General features: G+C 36.3%; 1 protein-coding gene across 1 annotated transcript in view; it reads right to left on the bottom strand.

Annotated features, from left to right (window-relative positions):
* LOC149791149 (uncharacterized) overlaps window positions 1-23,573 on the bottom strand; it is a 206,793-nt gene that overhangs the window by 130,912 nt on the left and 52,308 nt on the right. Inside the window, exon 4 of the mRNA XM_089971310.1 lies at window positions 10,629-12,203. Within this exon, the coding sequence (XP_089827436.1) occupies window positions 10,629-12,203 (1,575 nt within the window). The remainder of the gene's footprint in view (window positions 1-10,628; window positions 12,204-23,573) is intronic.

The raw sequence follows: 23,573 nt of genomic DNA, 5'->3' as shown, positions 1-23,573 counted from the left end.
CACTCCACTGTGGCATAATCTAACAAGACTATCATGACTATAATATTACATGCCCACTCCACTGTGGCATAATCCAACAAGACTGTCATGACTAGAATATTATATGCCCACTCCACTGTGGCATATTCTGACAAGACTATCATGACTAGAATATTACATGCCCACTCCCCTGTGGTATAATCCAACAAGACTATCATGACTAGAATATTACATGCCCACTCCACTGTGGCATAATCCAACAAGACTATCATGACTAGAATATTACATGCCTGCTCCAGAGCCAATTGTTGAATATTTCATATTAGATTATATGCTTGAATGGGATACCGATATATTGTAGGAAGGGGAAATATAATGGATACTAATTGAGAAATTTATGATGCTTTATCTCCTGTGATTTCTCTATCAATACTCCTGAAGCCATGAACCTTATGAAAACATAGTGTCAAAAAAGAAAATATTAAAATGATTATATCAAAAACAGTTGCTATCATTCTTCATGATATCTTTCTTACCACAGTGTAACATTTCCAACTTTTATATTATCAACTGTTTTTTTGGTGTTGTCGTACCCATATAATCAAACAGCTTACTGAATACCCATATAATCATACTACTGACTGAATACCTATATAGTCATACTAATGACTGAATCCCCATATAATCATACTTTGGACTGAATACCCATATAATCATACTACTGACTGAATACCCATATAGTCATACTAATGACTGAATCTCCATATAATCATACTTTGGACTGAATACCCATATAATCATACTACTGACTGAGTACCCATATAATCATACTACTGACTGAATACCCATATAATCATACTACTGACTGAATCCCCATATAATTATACTTTGGACTGAATACCAATATAATCAAACAGCTTACTGAATACCCATATAATCATACAACTGACTGAATACCCATATAATCATACTACTGACTGAATACCTATATAATCATACTACTGACTGAATCCCCATACAATCATACTTTGGACTGAATACCAATATAACCATACTTCTGACTGAATACCCATATAATCATACTTTGGACTGAATACCCATATAATCATACTACTGACTGAATACCCATATAATCATACTTCTGACTGAATACCCATATAATCATACTTTGGACTGAATACCCATATAATCATACTTTTGACTGAAAACCCATATAATCTAACTTCAGACTGAATACCCATATAATCATACTTCTGACTGAATACCCATATAATCATACTTCTGACTGAATACCCATATAATCATACTTTGGACTGAATACCCATATAATCATACTTCAGCCTGAATCCCCATTTAATCATACTTCTGAATAATCATACTTTGGACTGAATACCCATATAATCATACTTCTGACTGAAAACTCATATAATCATACTACTGACTGAATACCCATATGATCATACTACTGAATCCCCATATAATCATACTACTGACTGAATACCCATATAATCATACTACTTAATCCCCATATAATCATACTACTGACTGAATACCCATATAATCATACTTCTGACTGAAAACTCATATAATCATACTACTGACTGAATACCCATTTAATCATAATACTGACTGAATACCCATATAATCATACTACTGAATCCCCATATAATCATACTACTGACTGAATACCCATATAATCATACTATTGACTGAATACCCATATAATCAAACAGCTTACTTAATACCCATATAATCATACTACTGACTGAATACCCATATAATACTTTGGACTGAATACCCATATAATCATACTACTGACTGAATACCCATATAATCATACTTCTGACTGAAAACTCATATAATCATACTACTGACTGAATACCCATTTAATCATAATACTGACTGAATACCCATATAATCATACTACTGAATCCCCATATAATCATACTACTGACTGAATACCCATATAATCATACTATTGACTGAATACGCATATAATCAAACAGCTTACTTAATACCCATATAATCATACTACTGACTGAATACCCATATAATACTTTGGACTGAATACCCATATAATCATACTACTGACTGAATACCCATATAATCAAACAGCTTACTGAATACCCATATAATCATACTACTGACTGAGTACCCATATAATCAAACAGCTTACTGAATACCCATGTAATCATACTACTGACTGAATACCCATATAATCAAACAGCTTACTGAATACCCATATAATCATACTTTGGACTGAATACCCATATAATCATACTACTGACTGAATACCCATATAATCAAACAGCTTACTGAATACCCATATAATCATACTACTGACTGAGTACCCATATAATCAAACAGCCTAATGAATACCCATGTAATCATACTACTGACTGAATACCCATATAATCAAACAGCTTACTGAATACCCATATAATCATACTACTGACTGAATACCCATATAATCATACTACTGACTGAATACCCATATAATCATACTTTGGACTGAATACCCATGTAATCATACTACTGACTGAATCCCCATATAATCATACTTTGGACTGAATACCCATATAATCATACTTTGGACTGAATACCCATATAATCATACTACTGACTGAATACCCATATAATCATACTACTGACAGAATACCCATATAATCATACTTTGGACTGAATACCCATATAATCACACTTTGGACTGAATACCCATATAATCAAACATCGGACTGAATACTAATATAATCATACTACTGACTGAATCCCCAGATAATCATACTTTGGACTCAATACGCATATAATCATACATCAGACTGAATACCTATATAATCATACATCGGACTGACTACTAATATAATCATACTACTGACTGAATCCCCATATAATCATACTTTGGACTGAATACCCATATAATCATACATTGGACTGAATACCCACATAATCATACATTGGACTGAATACTAATATAATCATACTACTGACTGAATCCCCATATAATCATACTTCAGACTGAATACCCATATAATCATACATTGGACTGAATACCCATGTAATCATACTACTGACTGAATCCCCATATAATCATACTACTGACTGAATACCCATATAATCATACTACTAACTGAATCCCCATATAATCATACTTTGGACTGAATACTAAGATGCTAAGGGGAGCAGGAAAACCATCTGAAGGGTAATGTTCTTCATATAGCAGTTTATTAAGTAGCAACAATATTCAAGAAAGGTTGCATTAAGGCATTAGAGTGTGGTCCTTGCAGCTTAAAATACATGACTGGGTCTGCTAAGTGAGAATCTGTCCTTAAGGTTGTATCTTTCAGAAAGTGTTAGAAAGGCCTGCTCGATAGCTCTTAATAATGAAACTAAGCATCACTTATTTTCAAAAAGGAAGAAAAGTAAATTAGCCACTGTGCTCATAGATGCACAACCCGAATGTATACATTTTATACTACCCCAATCACAAACAATTCTCCATTTGGCATCATACATCTTAGATGTTGAGCTCATGTGCCATGACAGGAGGTCCCTCCACTGAGGTAAAGATCATGGGATGATGACAGGAGGTCCCTCCACTGAGGTAAAGATCATGGGATGATGACAGGAGGTCTCTCCACTGAGGTAAAGATCATGGGATGATGACAGGAGGTCCGTCCACTGAGGTAAAGATCATGGGATGATGACAGGAGGTCCCTCCACTGAGGTAAAGATCATGGGATGATGACAGAAGGTCCCTTCACTGAGGTAAAGATCATGGGATGATGACAGGAGGTCCATCCACTGAGGTAAAGATCATGGGATGATCCATCAGCAGATTGAGAAGACTGTTGAACCACTAAAAGTGATCAAAATGAACTAAGCAATGGAGTGTCTGAATTTGTGTAGAACCTATGTGATCATCCTGAAAGGTTGGAAGGCATAAGTGAACATATGAATCCAACTGCTGCCCAGGTCATCTGGAGAGGGACAGGGAAATGTAAAAGGGGAGTTTGTTGTTAGCTTGATGGCAAAAAAGTCCAGCCTAGAAGTCCACCAAAACTGGAACAGAGTCTGTGACCTATTGGTTGAGCAACCATTCTGTGAGACATATCTTCCCTTTCTTTGACACACTGTCTGCCAAAATATTATTTTTGCCAGTAATGTGGCAAACTTGGATGAAGTTAAAACCATCATGCAGAGAACGACTGACTGACTGACTGGAATTGTACGACATGCCAGCACTATATGGCTATCTAGCACCACAAAAAGGGGTATACGATAAATCATTAATGTATAAAAGGTGATTCACAAAGAGTGGTAAAAAGATAAAAACAAAACTAAGAAGACAAAAAAAAACAATGTGATGGTGATGACAATATATGAAGGTTCCCAACCAACAGAGAATGTAAATGGTACATATAAATTACATGATAAAACATAACTAGGGTCATTGGCAATACATATGTTGGTTGAAAATACTCGAAAGAAATAGGTTGCTCACAAGCTATATATTAGAACAGATGTTAACTTCAAGAAATTTGAAATACAATACACATTTACTGTGTCAAAAAGCTCCTTCATGTGCTGAACATTGTACCATGCAGAGAAAAAGTGCATGTGTGCCTCTTTATCTGTGGAGGTATGCCACCACTGATGTGTTACTGGAGGCAACACAGTGACACAGTGACCTCTTCTTTGGTGAATGCGCCCTGAAGAGCTATTAACACTGCCCTCATTTCCAAATTGTTGATGTGGATTGTAAATTATTTCCAGGACCATGAGCCTGAAGAGTTAGTTCTTCCAGCTCTAGATGTGGAAGGAGGGGTGCATCGAGTCTCTGGCCTGAAACAGGTCCAGGTTTGTCTGTTTAGGGAAACCAGGTCTGCTATGGAATTCATGTCCAGAGCAGAGAGAGAAAAGATGAGCTGAGAAGACAGTCATTACTCTCAATGCCTATACCTGTGTCATGATCGTGTCTACTCTGTCCTGAGGAACAGAGGCTAATCCTCTATTTATGAGGAAATTCATCAGTACATAGACAAAATCTTGAGATGGAGTGAACTCAAGGTTTGGCAGAAGGCTCAGCTGGTCACTACAGACCAACAGCAAGACAGACAGATCTAGTCTGAGGGACTATAGATAGCCATAGTGTTTCAACCGATCATTAGAACAGGATAGCTGAAACTACTCCCATAATTCTAGTACAAACTCAAGTAAATGATTAAAAGAGCTAAAAAAATTGGAGGACTTCCTCCTCCAAGCAAAACTGAGGGTACAGCCTGTATGGAGGAAAAAGCGGGATGTGAAGGTACCTCATAAATATCTTGAAGATCAATGGAGACCACCCAATCTTATGGCATCCCAGACTGAGGCCATGGTCTCCATCTTGGATGTTCCTCCAGCAGACAACTATTCTAGGATGAAATGTCAAAAATTAGATGGGACTTTCCATCTTTCTTGGGAATCAGGAAAGTTCATGATTAGCAATTTAACATCCTCTCTATTGCACCCTTCTTAAGTGGGTTAACCTCTTCTTTCAAGTGACAGTTTCTCCAAGCTGAAGAGAATTTTTAAGTCACTATAACCTGTAAATTTGGGACAAAGGCTTTATCAAAAGACCAGATATTTTTTTTTTGCCACCTTAGCTGACAGTTGAGTGGAGGCAAGGGATCCATAGGGAGGGGTACCACACTGGTCTGTTCAGTATCTAACTCATGTGCATCAATGAGGACAGAAAAGATGTCTTTTTCGCACTCTCTAACTCCTGGGAGGCATAATACATGTGTATACTTTGGGGGTGGGGGATCTGATCAAGGAGCTGATGGACTGCACTTAGCAGTTGTCTCAGAGGTAAATAAAACTAACTATACACATACCTGACCCAACTTTCTAAGAAGATGTATGTCCACGTCATGCAGCAACTACCCCATTACACTGTAGCCATGGTCCAGAAGTACATGGCTGCATGTAGGGAAAGGCCTAATCTCATTTTGTGGCAGAGGGCCCCATATCATGTAGGGAAAGGCCCAATCTCCTTTTTGTGGCAGAGGGCCCCATATCCTGTAGGGAAAGGCCCAATCTCTTTTTTGTAGCAGAGGGCCGCATATCCTGAAGGGAAAGGCCCAATCTCTTTTATGTGGCAGAGGGCTTCATATCCTGTAGGGAAAGGCCCAATCTCTTTTTTGTGGCAGAGGGCCCCACATCCTGTAGGGAAAGGCCCAATCTCTTTTTTGTAGCAGAGGGCCGCATATCCTGTAGGGAAAGGCCCAATCTCTTTTATGTGGCAGAGGGCTTCATATCCTGTAGGGAAAGGCCCAATCTCTTGTATGTGGTAGAGGGCCCCATATCCTGTAGGGAAAGGCCCAACCTCTTTTTTGTGGTAGAGGGCCCCATATCCTGTAGGGAAAGGCCCAATCTATTTTTTGTGGCAGAGGGCCCTATATCCTGTAGGGAAAGGCCTAATCTCTTTTTTGTGGTAGAGGGCCCCATATCCTGTAGGGAAAGGCCCAATCTCTTTTTTGTGGTAGAGGGCCCCATATCCTGTAGGGAAAGGCCCAATCTATTTTTTGTGGCAGAGGGCCCCATATTCTGTAGGGAAAGGCCCAATCTATTTTTTGTGGCAAAGGGCTGCATATCCGGTAGAGACTAAGAGGAATAATACAGATAGGGTAATGCCAATCCAACCTCCTTCAGTAATATGGTTTTGTTGAGCCGATTCCCAGTCCCCCTGGGACTCTATCGATCCCTATTCATGTACTGCAGGAGCTCCAATTACCAGTGCTCAGTGACCAGGACCTGGTCACCAGACAGTTAGAAGACTCTGTAGGAAATCTGACAGACTTTGATATGACAGTTAGAAGACTCTGTAGGAAGTCTGACAGACTTTGATATGACAGTTAGAAGACTCTGTAGGAAGTCTGACAGACTTTGATATGACAGTTAGAAGACTCTGTAGGAAGTCTGACAGACTTTGATATGACAGTTAGAAGACTCTGTAGGAAGTCTGACAGACTTTGATATGACAGTTAGAAGACTCTGTAGGAAATCTGACAGACTTTGATATGACAGTTAGAAGACTCTGTAGGAAGTCTGACAGACTTTGATATGAGTTAGAAGACTCTGTAGGAAGTCTGACAGACTTTGATATGACAGTTAGAAGACTCTGTAGGAAGTCTGACAGACTTTGATATGACAGTTAGAAGACTCTGTAGGAAGTCTGACAGACTTTGATATGACAGTTAGAAGACTCTGTAGGAAGTCTGACAGACTTTGATATGACAGTTAGAAGACTCTGTAGGAAATCTGACACCAGACAAAGACCAGTTAGAAGACTCTGTAGGAAATCTGACAGACTTTGATATGAGCTCTCTGCTCACATGGCTGCTTGAACTCATCATTGACAATGGACCCTTGTGGACTGAAAGGGTACTGCTCCCCTGTGGTGAGGGTTGCAACTCACTTTCAGCCACATTATGCTGTGGGCCAGTAGAAGGTGCTGATCACCCCATCAAATGGGAGCACAACTCATTTTGCCATTTTGGACGAAAGAGGGTGCTGCTCCTTCCCAAAGAGAGGGTGCAACTTGCTCTCTGCCCTCACATTTCCTCTCAAATAGGGAAGGAACAACTCTCCACCCACTTATAACTCCCTTTGGGAAAGGGTTCACTTACCCTAAGTACCTCTGAAGACTGGGAGACATGGATTACAAGAACCGTGAAAATTCAAGAAAACAAGCAACCTTGTTTCTCACTTTATAGGTACGCCTACATTCAGAGAAATCCCAGACCTCATCTGATCAAAGGTTGCAGAAAGGGCAACCATCTGTCTTCTTGCTGCCTGTACAAGATAAGCAAGTGGGGTGTACCAGTTCGATTTTCTGTGACCACATCCAGCTACACCCTAAAAAACAAAGCTGGAAAGAAGATTTTTATACAAAAGCTTCTATGCAACTTAAAGTAACACAAAGTAATAAATTGATTATGGCTATGCTAATTATGATAATTAAAGTGAAAGATCACCTTATCTGGGTACCTATACTAATGTTTGAAGAAAAAAAGGATTCAATGCTAAGCTCAGTACAGAAAAATACAAAGAAAATCAAGTCAACCAGGCTTAAGTAAATTATGCATTAAGTAAATTAAAATCAAGTCAACCAGGCTAGATATGGATTAAGTAAATTAAAAACAAGTCAACCAGGTTAGATAAGGATTAAGTAAATTAAAATCAAATCAACAAGGCTAGAAAAGGATTAAGTAAATTAAAAACAAATCAGTCAGGCTAGAAAAGGATTAAGTTAATTAAAAACAAGTCAACAAGGCTAAATAAGAATTAAGTAAATTAAAAACAAGTCAACAAGGCTAAATAAGGATTAAGTAAACTAAAATCAAGTCAACAAGGCTAGATAAGGATAAAGTAAATTAAAAACAAATCAGTCAGGCTAGATAAGGATTAAGTAAATTAAAAACAAGTCAACAAGGCTAAATAAGGATTAAGTAAATTAAAATCAATTCAACCAGGCTAGATAAGGAATAAGTAAATTAAAATCAAGTCAACCAGGCTAGATATGGATTAAGTAAATTAAAAACAAGTCAACAAGGCTAAATAAGGATTAAGTAAATTAAAATCAATTCAATCAGGCTAGATAAGGATTAAGTAAATTAAAATCAAGTCAACCAGGCTAGATAAGGAGTGAGTAAATTTGCAAAAAACAACAGTCAGTCCCATTGCTAATAAAAAATGGTAAAAAACAAGGCGAATGTGACTAAGCATAAAAATAGCCACAAAATAGGTAATGAATCAGGGCGAATCCACAGACTATGCAACGACATGAAAAATCTTTTAAAAAATACCTGCCCAAGCTAGATAAAAGCACAATCAATTTAAAATCACTAACAATATGTGAAGCAAAAAAAGAATAAAAAGCATAATATTAACTCTCAAGACTGATTAATTTAAAAGAGAAAAAACTGGATCAAAGGTAAAATTGTATTGTTTTTGAAGAATATGCATACAAGAGGCAATTTGCTTTTCTAGCCATCAAGTGAGAGAAAATCTTCCTGGATATAAACAACACAGACATTAACCATGAAGTGATAGAAAATCTTCCTGGATATAAACAACACAGACATTAACCATGAAGTGATGGAAAATCTTCCTGGATATAAACAACACAGACATTAACCATGAAGTGATGGCAAATATTCCTGGACATAAACAACACAGACATTAACCATGAGGTGATAGAAAATCTTCCTGGATATAAACAACACAGACATTAACCATGAAGTGATGGAAAATCTTCCTGGATATAAACAACACAGACATTAACCATGAAGTGATGGCAAATCTTCCTGGACATAAACAACACAGACATTAACCATGAAGTGATGGCAAATCTTCCTGGATATAAACAACACAGACATTTACCATGAAGTGATGGCAAATCTTCCTGGATATAAACAACACAGACATTAACCATGAAGTGATGGCAAATCTTCCTGGATATAAACAACACAGACATTTACCATGAAGTGATGGCAAATCTTCCTGGATATAAACAACACAGACATTAACCATGAAGCGATGGCAAATCTTCCTGGACATAAACAACACAGACATTAACCATGAAGTGATAGAAAATCTTCCTGGACATAAACAACACAGACATTAACCATGAAGTGATGGAAAATCTTCCTGGACATAAACAACACAGTCATTAACCATGAAGTGATGGCAAATCTTCCTGGATATAAACAACACAGACATTAACCATGAAGTGATAGAAAATCTTCCTGGACATAAAAAACACGACAGTAACCATGAAGTGATGGCAAATCTTCCTGGACATAAACAACAGACATCAACCATGAAGTGATGGCAAATCTTCCTGGACATAAACAACAGACATTAACCATGTTGTTGTTGTTGTGAGGTTTAACACCATTTCTCTGCACATGATAGGCTATACATGGTGGCCAATATTAATGGTGGAGGAAAACCCAGGAAAACCCCGGAAAGAACCACCGATCCACGAGAACCTACTGGCAAGCTTTCTCACATACCCACACTGGCCAAATCTGAGACTCAAACCCACACAGACAGAGGTGAGATGGCAGTGATCCGCAATGGATAGTGCTTTAGACCACTCGGGGCCCCCACATTAACCATAAAGTGATAGCAATCTTCCTGGACATAAACAACACAGACATTTACCATGAAGTGATGGCAAATCTTCCTGGGCATAAACAACACAGACATTAACCACGAAGTGATGGCAAATCTTCCTGGACATAAACAACACAGCTATTACAGCAATGAGGCTGTAAAATGAATAAAGGGAGTATTCATGGGTAACATGTCTATGAGGTGTCCCAGGGGCAATCCAGTGTTCTGGAACTTCTGGTTTATACTAATGGGAGGAGAGGAATTCTCATCATAAAATTGGGTTATTTTGGGACAAAAGCAACAGGTCTTGTATTGCTAATGCTAAAAATAACATTATTGTGCAGAATTTAAATGGCTGCAGACAGACAACATATTATGATAGATTCTGCCTTTTGCAATGGTATAAAAAAAACAAAAAAAGCAAAGAAGCTAAAGATACAAGAGTAGCTAAAAGCATGCACTTAGCGCAAATACATCAAATTAACCTTTCTTTTTCCTTTCAAGGGGTGCTGTGCTAGGTCGTGTAGGGGTGGTCGGAGTTTTGGTGTCTTTCTCCTTCTTACGTGTTGGGAAGGTTGCTGGGCCGTACTCTCGCTGATAAGTATTCCATTCAGGTTTATTAGAAGAAACATCTGATGTAGTTGCAACTGCACTTTTTGGACGAGGAATCTGTCCGATTCTAAGCTGTGGGGATCTCAACTGAGATCTGCTCGTGTCTTTTGACTTTGCAAACATTTTTTGAGGTGAAGGTATCTTTGTATCTTTCTGTAATGTGGTTGGCCTTTTATTTTCATCAACAGCTAAACTAGCATGCTCTTGATGTGTCTCAACTTCAGGATGCAGTTCAGAGGGTTCTGTTGTCTCAACTCCAGGAAGCAGTTCATAGGGTTCTGTTGTCTCAACTTCAGGATGCAGTTCAGAGGGTTCTGTTGTCTCAACTTCAGGATGCAGTTCAGAGGGTTCTGTTGTCTCAACTTCAGGATGCAGTTCAGAGGGTTCTGTTGTCTCAACTCCAGGATGCAGTTCATAGGGTTCTGTTGTCTGATCTTCTGGTGCTATTTCCTGTGGTTGTAGCTCTATTTGTCCTACATCTCCTGACTTGTACATTGAATCTGTAATGATATTAGGACTATATATGCCCCTTTCGTGTGATAGTGACCTTGACCTTTCTTGATCCATTTCTGGTGAAAAGACCCCACCATAATCTTGATCTGAATAGAATGATTCAGTCATATCCTGACCTAAGCCTAAACTGACTGACCCAGAATCATAAAGCTCCCTCTCAGGTGATGTCGACCTTCTTGACCTCTCTGGATCCATTTCTGGTCGCCATGATGACCCATCTTCTGACTGACCTGGAGACAAAGTAGATTGCAGATGTTCCTGTTCATAAAATTCTTGATTCATCAAGTCAATGTTTTCTTTTGTAGTTGAAAAACCTTCAAAATCATCATTCCCAAACAAACTAGAACTCATTACTTCTACCAACGGAACAGTTTTTGATCTGTCAGGTTCAAAATTGGCTTCCTTCACCATTTTGGAATTACATAAGCTCTCAGAATAGACATTAGAGGCATCTCCCCTTAAATCCATCTGCTTACTAATAGGTAACTGGAAGTCCTGATTCTGACTTGTAATGTCAAGTAATGGCTGACCAGTGGACATGAAATAATCATTGTCCAGTCCATCAACATGTTTCACCACAATACCTTGACCAGTGTCTAAATTTCCTAAGAGGTTTCCCTCCTGCATTGTGTCCAGGAGACCACCTGTGTTATCACTGTCATCATCTAAACTTTGAGTCATTAGATCTGTGTAACCAACCTCAACAGTATCAAGTGGATAACCCTCGACAGTACCACCATGTGGATAACCCTCCTGCCCAAAACCATTGTAAAAACCAACTGCACCTCCAGGTGTTGCCCCATCTATGAAGCTGGAGCCATGCTGGAATGGATCTGTTTTAGCCTGTAAGGAGTTAGTGGCCAATCCTGCTGAAATGTCAGAGTACCCACCACCAATATGACTAGTGTTAGAATTGCCTATTGAGTCATAGTCACCTGAAAGAGAAAATACAAATGATATTAATATCAAAGATTTTCACTTGGATACTAGTTCTGCAGAGAAAGTGATTTCCAACTTTTCTTGTCCGACATAAGTTTTACTCATCTAAACTGTACATGATACAAAAATCTGCTTATAATGACACTCATCCACTTGGTCAAGCATAGTGAACAAGTTACCTCAGCCAACACTTGTAAATACAAGTGGTGTTTTCAAGCCCAGTCTTTTTATATGAACAAATGTTTTTGAACAGGTTTCATCCACAACATATTTTTGAAAAAAGTGATATGATAATTTCCATTCCTTGTTCATCCATTATATGAATGGGAAGGCAAGAAAAGTGACTGAATTAATGGGGTACCACTGTACAGTTAATATACCACAGTACTGTTAATAAGACACTGTACAGTTAATATACCACAGTACTGTTAATAAGACACTATACAGTTAATACAGCACAGTGCTATTATCATGTTAATGTACCACAGTACTGCTAATATGGCACTGTACTGTTAATAGGACACTGTACTGTTAATATAGCACTGTACTATTAAAATATCACTGTACTGTTAAAATAACACAATGTTAACATAACCTTGTACTGTTAAAATACCAATGTACTGATAATATGTCATTGTAGTGTTAAAAATAACAATGTACCACCAACATGTTAATATACCAATGTAGTGCTAATATGGCACTGTACTGTTAATAGAACACTGTACTGTTAATATAACACTGTACTATTAAAATATCACTGTACTGTTAATATAACACAATGTTAACATAACCTTGCACTGTTAATATACCACTGTACTGATATGTCATTGTAGTGTTAAAATAACAATGTACCACAATCGTGTTAATATACCAATGTAGTGTTAATACACTACTTTAGTGTTAATAGAACTCTGTACTGTTCATATACCACTGTACCAAGCAATATCCTGTTAAAATACTACTACACCACTGTATTGCTAATATAAAACTTGTTCCATCATTATAACATAGTACTGCACGAACTAATACACCACTGTAAATGCAATGAAATGTGCTCTAATGCCAAAACAAACGACTTTATTTAATATATGACAAAATGTGTCCAAAATACAATTCTATACAACATATAAACATGGAAGGAAAAAAATCAAACAAACCATACAAATTAAATATAGATAACAGTGGGGAAAAAAGTTCAGAGGGATTAAAATGGCCAGTACACATTTAATTACAATGATGGCCAGTACACATTTAATTAAAATGATTGCCAATACACATTTAATTACAATGATGGCCAGTACACATTTTTACAATGATGGCCAATACACATTTAATTACAATGATGGCCAGTACACATTTAATTACAATGATGGCCAATACACATTTAATTACAATGATGACCAGTACACATTTGATTACAATGATGACCAGTACACATTTAATTACAATGATGGCCAGTACACATTTAATTACAATGATGGCCAATACACATTTAATTACAATGATGGCCAGTACACATTTAATTACAATGATTGCCAGGACACATTTAATTATAATGATGGCCAGTACACATTTTTACAATGATGGCCAATATACACATTTAATTACAACAATAGCCAGTACACATTTAATTACAATGATGGCCAGTACACATTTAATTACAATGATTGCCAGTACACATTTAATTATAATGATGGCCAGTACACATTTAATTACAATGATGGCCAATACACATTTAATTACAATGATGGCCAGTACACATTTAATTATAATGATGGCCAGTACATATTTTTACAATGATGGCCAATACACATTTAATTACAATGATGGCCAGTACACATTTAATTATAATGATTGCCAGTACACATTTAATTATAATGATGGCCAGTACACATTTTTACAATGATGGCCAATACACATTTAATTACAACAATGGCCAGTACACATTTAATTACAATGAAGGCCAGTACACATTTAATTATAACGATTGCCAGTACACGTTTAATTACAATGACGACCAGTACACATTTAATTACAATGATGGCCAGTACACACTTGATTACAATGATGACCAGTACACATTTTATTATAATGATGGCCAGTACACATTTAATTACAATGTGTGCCAATGTTCTTCCATACATATCTGCTGGTAGGTACTAGGATCACTTTGTTCTGCCCCAACTCCCATCTCCCTGAGAATATCACTGATTTATCACAGAATTTTCTTAACTTTACCTTGAATACAATAAAGTACAGAAAACCTTCTTTGAGCAACCACCCCTAGTTAAAATTTGGTTACATGTGAGCCCAAGTTCAAAAGCCTGATGGTCGCTCGATAGGGTTAGATAATGTATGTTACTTGTGAATTGACTCCTATTGGGGTCCTACAGGGTAGGTGGAAATGTGTTACTTGTAAATTAACTCCTATTGGGGTCCTACAGGGTAGGTGGAAATGTGTTACTTGTGAATTGACTCCTATTGGGGTCCTACAGGGTAGGTGGAAATGTGTTACTTGTGAATTAACTCCTATAGAGGTCCTACAGGGTAGGTGGAAATGTGTTACTTGTGAATGAACTCCTACTGGGGTTGTACAGGGTAGGTGAAAATGTGTTACTTGTGAATTGACTCCTATTGGGGTCCTACAGGGTAGGTGGAAATGTGTTACTTAACTCTTTCAAGTAAAGCGTGAATAACAAAATATGATTGATCAAATCCTGTTTTGCAGGGAATGGTAAGACTAATTAACTTTCCTCTGCAGTCAATTAACAGGGTAAATATATCAGGTCAATTAACAGGGTAAATATATCAGTTGTCAATTAACAGGGTAAATATATCAGTTGTCAATTAACAGGGTAAATATATCAGGTCAATTAACAGGGTAAATATATCAGGTCAATTAACAGGGTAAATATATCAGGTCAATTAACAGGGTAAATATATCAGGTCAATTAACAGGGTAAATATATCAGGTCAATTAACAGGGTAAATATATCAGGTCAATTAACAGGGTAAATATATCAGTTGTCACGTGTCAATAGCCAGTCAGGTCTCAATAATGACCAAATCTGCTTGATGAATCTTAACCTAAAGTTAATTTAAGACTGAATCCAGTCCAAGATGTCTGGTGATGTCTTAAAATTGTTGTCATTCAAGTCAGTTTTACTGTATTGTTATATTTCAGGTGTCACCTGTAATTCACTGGCTTCAGGTAATAAAATCTAAATAACAGTAGCACAGATGGCTGAGGAGTAAACACCTGTCATTCTATAGGTGATCAATTACATTTGTCAAGAGGGCCTTAACCCCGGCCTTAACCCTTAACAAAGATGCTCACTATTTGGGTGAAAGTAAACAGTTCTCAATTGGATGTTATAATTTATCACTCTCACCTCTAATAAAAATGAGGTACACCTGTTCCTGAACCACTCACAATTTCACATTAGCATTTCAAACATTTCTAGGCTTACTATAACAGGTTACAGGTGCAAGCCACCACCACCCTCCAAATGATCAATCAGACATCTCTATATAATTTGTTTGCAGAGATTACAGTGGTTGAATGGAAAGGCCAAGGTTATCAATTAAATTCCAGTTAGCATTGGTATCAAGGGACTTTCTCAAAGTTGCACAGATCAGCCACTCAACTGTACATTCATAGTGATTCAGTTTATTTCTAGCCAAGTTTTGAGTAAGAGGGAGAAAAATAAGACTACAGCAAATCCTAACTGCAGAGTGCTCAAAATCGACCTGTCCAAAGACCCTCAAATATATTTACCATTATAATAAGTATCTATGAAGGTCTACAATGCTCACTTTTATGACTACGGTAGCTCACATTTTTCCGTTTACAAACCTTTCCATTTAACATCCTATTACAAATAAGTACACGGGTAAAATTGTAAGTTTGTGAAATGTTCAGAAAAACAAAATTTTACTCCAAGTACATACAGTAGTAATTAAGTTTAGATGTTGCTTCTCACCATTCGGTACTCTGATATCAGTAATTTAAACCTGCCAATCAAGTGAAGCTACATGTGAAAGTAAACACACTGGAAACATATAATTCTGATTTTAGTTGGTGCAAAATAAACAGAATAAAAAGAGTGTACTTTAAATTATAAATCAAATAAAAACAAAATGTTAAACCTGGAAAAAAAGGCCTGACAGTATAAGGACTGGTCTGTTTCACAAGGTCATGACAATATAGAACTTTTTCATCTTCAAAAATACAAATTCTTCAAATTTTAAAAACTGTCTTTAGAAGGATAAGAGCACTGCTAAATGAGGTACAGTGAACAAAATAAACTATGTACAGTGTACAAAATAAACTCTGTACAGTGTACAAAATAAAATCTCTGTATGGTGTACAAAATAAAATCTCTGTACAGTGTACAAAATAAAATCTCTATACACTGTACAAAATAAAATCTCTTTACGTTGTACAAAATAAATTCTCCATACATTGTACAAAATAAAATCTCCGTACAGTGTACAAAATAAAATCTCTGTACATTGTACAAAATAAAATCTCTCTACGGTGTACAAAATAAATTCTCCATACATTGTACAAAATAAAATCTCCGTACAGTGTACAAATTAAAATCTTTGTACATTGTACAAAATATAATCTCTGTAGTGTACAAAATAAAATCTCTGTAGTGTCCAAAATAAAATCTCTAGATTGTACAAAATAAAATCTCTTTACGGTGTACAAAATAAAATCTCCATACATTGTACAAAATAAAAATCTGAAAAGATATGACCAAATGTGATTTCATTTCTTTAAAGGAAAGAAGCACATAATAACTGACTTCAGCATTCACAGCTACCATTGCTGAGACTGCAACCAGATGAAATGGACCTCAATCTAATATAAGTTAGAATGCTTGAGGAAGCACTCTTTAAAGAACAATTAAATCATATGACACCATCAAAAAAGGGCCCTTTATACCATCTCCACATCACAATTTCAAACTCATCTTTTTGTTGTCTGATAGGAAATGACAATCAGGCGTGAAGTCTTTGTGGGCATTTATACTTACTCTGCCACCAGCTTACTCCAATAATGCTACCCACCCCTATCCATCGATCCAAAGTATGCTTGGAAGAGGTCCATTGTTTTTTTGTAAGCTTTTGGCCTAACATGTATAAGACAACAAAAAAAAACCCATTAAAATCATTTACTGTCACTTCACTCGTGCAAAATTTCTTAAAAATTTAATATCGTAATAATTTCTTACTATTTTTTTATTAAATAAAATTCTTGGACAATCCAATCTGCAATTGTATGAATGCCCCAAAGGAAGCATCATCTTGTATATATACATAGCAGATGTTACTGCTGAAGGATATGAATAGCTTCTAAAAACTGAATATCAATTCCCAACATACATAGCACCACTTTCAATGACATTAACATAGCATTTGGTTCCACTTGAAATTGCAGAAAGGACCAATCAACTAATCACATTTCCTAAAACTCGGAATTCAACACACTTAAGGTCAAAAATATATATGTGTTTCCCGTCAGCCAACTATCCCTGTTTCTCATTGCCGACCCTAGTACTTTCCCCCCATAGAAAAAACAAAACCCAAATTTTTTAAAATCGATTTATGCGTCTAATTGAGCCAGTTTTACCCAGTAATTTGAAGAACTTAGTACATTATATATACTAAATATTATAATAGATATGATATAATGTTTTTTTTTAAAAATACCGACCCATCCTAATCATAAAACCAGTGGAATAGGAAACACACCTATTTTTTTATTTGGCTCAATATAAAAGTGGGCATAAGACAAAATCTTTACTCTGAAAAAAGAGGGCTTTTCATGGCTCTTCCCTTGCCTGCAAGTTTATTGTAAAGCTGGAAAATAAACTGAATACCAATTCTTGATACATGTATATTTATTATTAATATTCATACTTGATGTTGTGTAAAATACTGAAGTAGCCACTGTTCTCAATGATGGCATGTTGTTTGTCCCCTTGATGTTGTATAAAATACTGAAGTAGCCACCGTTCTCAATGACAGCATGTTAAACTCAACATACTGTTGAAGAAGCAAATCAAAACTTAACCACATGTCCAACATCCCAAGTAAACAAACTATTTTTGCTTTAATTATAAGCATAATAACATTATCCCACATTAACCATGAAATTAAGAACCACTATGAACACTGGCTCTTACCTAATTGTTTTCATCCACATTGAATTTACAACACTATATTCTTTACCAAGCATTACATGATCAGACATATTATAAAGACTGCCCCCTCCCCCAATCCCAACCGAACACCAAACTAATACAGTTACCCCCTCCCCCAATCCCAACGGAACAACAAAAACTAAAGCAGTTACCCCATGCAAGATAATACTGCTTTCTGTGTCTTTTCTCTCTTCTGCTGCAGTTGAGATTGATGGCTTTTGCAGAATGTCCTATGGTTTGTCCCAGTACAATCATGAAGCAAGAGTTACAAAAAATACAGATATGCATTGCATACTTAATGAACAATAAATGGAGTCTTCAATGCACACAAATGGGTTGATTTGCATCTGCTGAAAGAACTCCCCTCATCTTTGTATGCATCTCTGTCAATAACAAAATTAACTGTTCTAAGTGTAAACTTTTTAAAATTACATTTTCATTTTCAAATCAACATTTTGGCTCTGCCTTATTGTATCAGACAGGTTTATATGTGCCTTATTGTATCAGACAGGTTTATATGTGCGTTATTGGATAAGACAGGTTTGTATGTGCCTTATTGGATAAGACAGGTTTACATGTGCCTTATTGGATAAGACAGGTTTATATGTGCCTTATTGTATCAGACAGGTTTATATGTGCGTTATTGGATAAGACAGGCTTGTATGTGCCTTACTGGATAAGACAGTTTTATATGTGCCTTACTGGATCAGACAGGCTTATATGTGCCTTGTTGAATCAGACAGGTTTGTATTGTCTCGTACAGGTTTATAATTGTGCCTTATTGTATCATAGTTTTATATGTGCCTTAATGTATCAGACAGGTTTATATGTGCCTTGTTGTATCTGACTGGTTTATATTTGTATCAGACATGTTTATATGTGCCTTATTGGATCAGACAGGTTTACATCTGCTAAACTGGATCAGACAGGTTTGTATTGTATCAGACAGGTTTATATTGTGCCTTATTGGATCAGACAGGTTTATATGATCCTTGTTGCATCAAACAGGTTTATATGTGCCTTGTTGGATCAGACAGGTTTATATTGTATTAGACAGGTTTATAGCCTTGTTGGATCAGACAGATTTATATTGTATCAGACAGGTTTATATTGTATCACACAGGTTTATATTGTATCAGACAGGTTTAATTTTGCCTTGTTGGTTCAGACAGGTTTATATTGTATCACACAGGTTTATATTGTATCACACAGGTTTATATATGCCTTATTGGGTTTGACAGGTTTGCATGTGCCTTGTTTGATCAAACAGGTTTATATGTGTTTCAAGATTCTGGTAATATTACAACTAGGAACTTTATCTCTTCCCGCTAAAGCTTGATCAAAATGGTATCACCTAGTAAATCATCAAAAGATGCTGTCTGGTTTATATATGCACACACACATCTTTTTTTCCAAACTGTTTCATCCAGAACTCTGCGGAATAGAACATACATACAGTTGACTATGATCATTAAAAATACCCTAAAAAATCTACAGAATCACATAGTGGACAATGGTCTTTAGGAATCTGAAATCTATAAAACAGCACATAGTGGACAATGGTCTTTAGGAATCTGAAATCTATAAAACAGCACATAGTGGATAATGGTCTTTAAGAATCTGAAATCTATAAAACAGCACAGTGGACAATGGTCTTTAGGAATCTATAATCTATAAAACAGCACATAGTGGACAATGGTCTTTAGGAATCTGTAATCTATAAAACAGCACATAGTGGACAATGGTCTTCAAGAACATGCAAGTCAAACTTTTTCTAAACATTTTTCTACAGACTTAAAATTGAATGTTACCACAGAGATTGATGAAAATATCAATTTTTATGGCGGAATTCGGCAAGAGGGGAGGTGGGTTATTTTCAATCAAGTATGGGTTTATACTGGATCAATACGGTATTATATACTGGATCAATACGGTATTATACACTGGATCAATACGGTATTATATGCTGAATCAATACGGTATTATATACTGGATCAATACAGTATTATACACTGGATCAATACAGTATTATACACTGGATCAATATTGGATCAATACGGTATTATATACTGGATCAATACGGTATTATACACTGGATCAATATGGTATTATATACTGGATCAATACAGTATTATAGACTGGATCAATATGGTATTATATATTGGATCAATACGGTATTATACACTGGATCAATACGGCATTATATACTGGATCAATACGGTATTATATACTGGATCAATACGGTATTATATACTGGATCAATATGGTATTATACACTGGATCAATACGGTTTTATATACTGGATCAATAGGGTGTTATATACTGGATCAATACAGTATTATATACTGGATCAATAGGGTATTATATACTGGATCAATACCATATTATATATTGGATAGTAAGCCATAGCAGAATCAAACAGTAATGCTTACAGTGTTCAGAATATTCTAGTACTGGCCCACTAACCAGAACTATTTTCCAGGATGGAACTGCATGAAAAATCAATAACTGCCTCTAATGGTCTGCCTCTACCAGTCTGCCATTGTACAGTGCCAGTGTATGTGTACCTAATAGTTATGTGTTTTTTAACAGGTATCACACCACTTTTAGCATGACTTCCTAGGAATCAGGAAGAATAGGTTTTAAATTTACCACGTGTAATTACTAAATTGGGATTTTCAGAATAAATTTACTCTGTATAATTATTAAAAATGATGCTCACATTACATTTATGGTTAAAATTACCATGTGTAATTACCAAATTTTGGTTTTCACGTTTAAGTGACATGGCACAAGAAACATTACATAACACAGTACGTGACAGTTGAGTGCAGCACAGATGCACTGTCATTAGTAAAATGTGAAAACTAGGGTGTATTATCAGTGGATGAATGGTTAATCTGGTATTGAGGGGTTTAACGCTAACCCTAACCCTAACCCTATCTGGTGTTGAGGGGTTTAACGCTAACCCTAACCCTATCTGGTGTTGAGGGGTTTAACGCTAACCCTATCTGGTGTTGAGGGTTTTAACGCTAACCCTAACCCTATCTGGTGTTGAGGGCTTTAATGCTAACCCTAACCCTATCTGGTGTTGACGGGTTTAACGCTAACCCTAACCCTATCTGCTGTTGACGGGTTTAATGCTAACCCTAACCCTATCTGGTATTGACGGGTTTAATGCTAACCCTAAGCCTTTCTGGTGTTGACCGGTTTAATGCTAACCCTAACCCTAACCCTATCTGGTGTTGACGGGTTTAACCCTAACCCTAACCCTATCTGGAGTTGACGGGTTTAACGCCATTACTCAGCACATGATAGGCTTATACATAACATAATAATAATAATAAATAATAATGACCTTATTTAAAGAGGGTAACACAATTAGCTAAAAACTAATCTACCTTGAGGCCCTCATACAAAGGAATTCATTTATTTAAGCTGCATCTCTGAAGCTACTGGATATATTGGGTTTGGAAGAAGGAAATAGAGTGGGCATTTCTAATCTCAGCTGGAATACTATTCCAGAGCAGAGTTCCAGAGTATTGGAAACTTTTTTTAAATAACTCCTTATTTGGTTTGGGAATTTTATACTGTTTGGTAAACATGGATCGCAGGTGGGGAGTATTACCAGGTAGCCTATACTGGAATAGTGATTGTAAATATTCAGGAGCACTATTCTGAGATATCATGTACATTAATTTGGCTTTTCTCAAACAGATTCGGTCTTTAATAGGTAATATTTTTAACCTACCAGCTAAACTTTCCTTGCTTTCTTTCTGGATTGATATTAGCCCAAATGCTCTTTTTTGAAGATGTGCCAGCTTTGCTATGTTTTTATCATTTGAATTACCCCATACTGTACTACAGTAGTCCAAATAGGGTTGTATGTAACTGTTATAAAATAGTTTCCTGTGCCTTTCAGGGAGAAAATGTCTTATCCTACTGAGAAGCCATAAACTTGAATTGACTTTTTTTTACTGGTATGTTTAATATGTTCAGTCCATGATAGGTTATTATCTACCAGAACACCAAGTAGCCTATCATGACAGACTATTTGCAGATTTGTATCCTTCCATGTCAGACATAGTTCATCACTATCAAGATTTGTCCTTCTTTGCCGTGTTGAGATAAGTAATATTTTAGTTTTACCAGTATTTACCACCATGCCATTACATGTGCACCAGTTTTCCAGTTTGTTTAGTGCATTCTGTAAAGAAATTTCGAGCTCATGCTTTGTGTTTTGGATGTCTGACAATGTTGTGCCATCTGCATAGAGATCTGTAGATGATATTGAGTCTCTTAGTAAAAGTGGTAGGTCATTAATAAATAAAATGAATAGTAGTGGACCTAGAATTGAGCCTTGTGGTACTCCATATCTAACTGTTTCAGGTTCAGACAGGACATTATTTATGTAAACATGTTGTGTTCTCTCATTTAAGTACGAAGTAAACCATCTAATTGTTCTTTCATCACACTGGTAGATTTTCAGTTTCTTCAAAAGGATTTCATGATCCACCATGTCAAAAGCTTTCCTGAAATCTACAAATACAGTTCCTATTATTCTACCTTGGTCAAGTGCTTGAAGCCATTTATCAGTTAGGGAGATCAAGGCAGTCTCACAGGAATGGTTCTGTCTAAAGCCTGATTGATTAGGGTGTAACAGCAAGTGTTTGGTTAAATATGACATGAATGAGTCATGGACATGTTTTTCAATCAGTTTTGACAAGTTTGGTAGTATTGAAATTGGTCGGTAGTAATATCAGCATCATCCTTAGAACCAGATTTGTGAATAGGAGTTACTTTTGCAGTTTTCCATATTTTGGGGACAGATGAGGTTGCAATACTTAAATTAATTATGAATGTTATGCTATCTACAATAGCAAAGGCAGAAGATTTAATGAGTCGTGGACCAATCTGATCAAGTCCTGTAGCTTTCTTGGTATTATAGGGCTAAATTTAGTTATTTCAGGTGCTATGGTATTTATATTAGTTTTAGAAGGAAAGATATATTTGTGTATAAATTTTCTAAATTCTCTACATAAATTTAATAACAGTATGTCTATGATAGAGTAACTCTACAGTCACTGTCAGATTTAGAGGCAGAGATCTGGGGTCAATACAAGGTTACCAGCAGCTATTCAAATGCTATGA

Source organism: Sinohyriopsis cumingii, chromosome 9 (genome assembly GCF_028554795.1).
Source record: "Sinohyriopsis cumingii isolate HCF-2022 chromosome 9, ASM2855479v2, whole genome shotgun sequence".
In the NCBI taxonomy this organism is placed as follows: domain Eukaryota; kingdom Metazoa; phylum Mollusca; class Bivalvia; order Unionida; family Unionidae; genus Sinohyriopsis; species Sinohyriopsis cumingii.
Note: the sequence above shows the minus strand (reverse complement) of the source record. Positions and strands in the feature narration are given on the sequence as shown.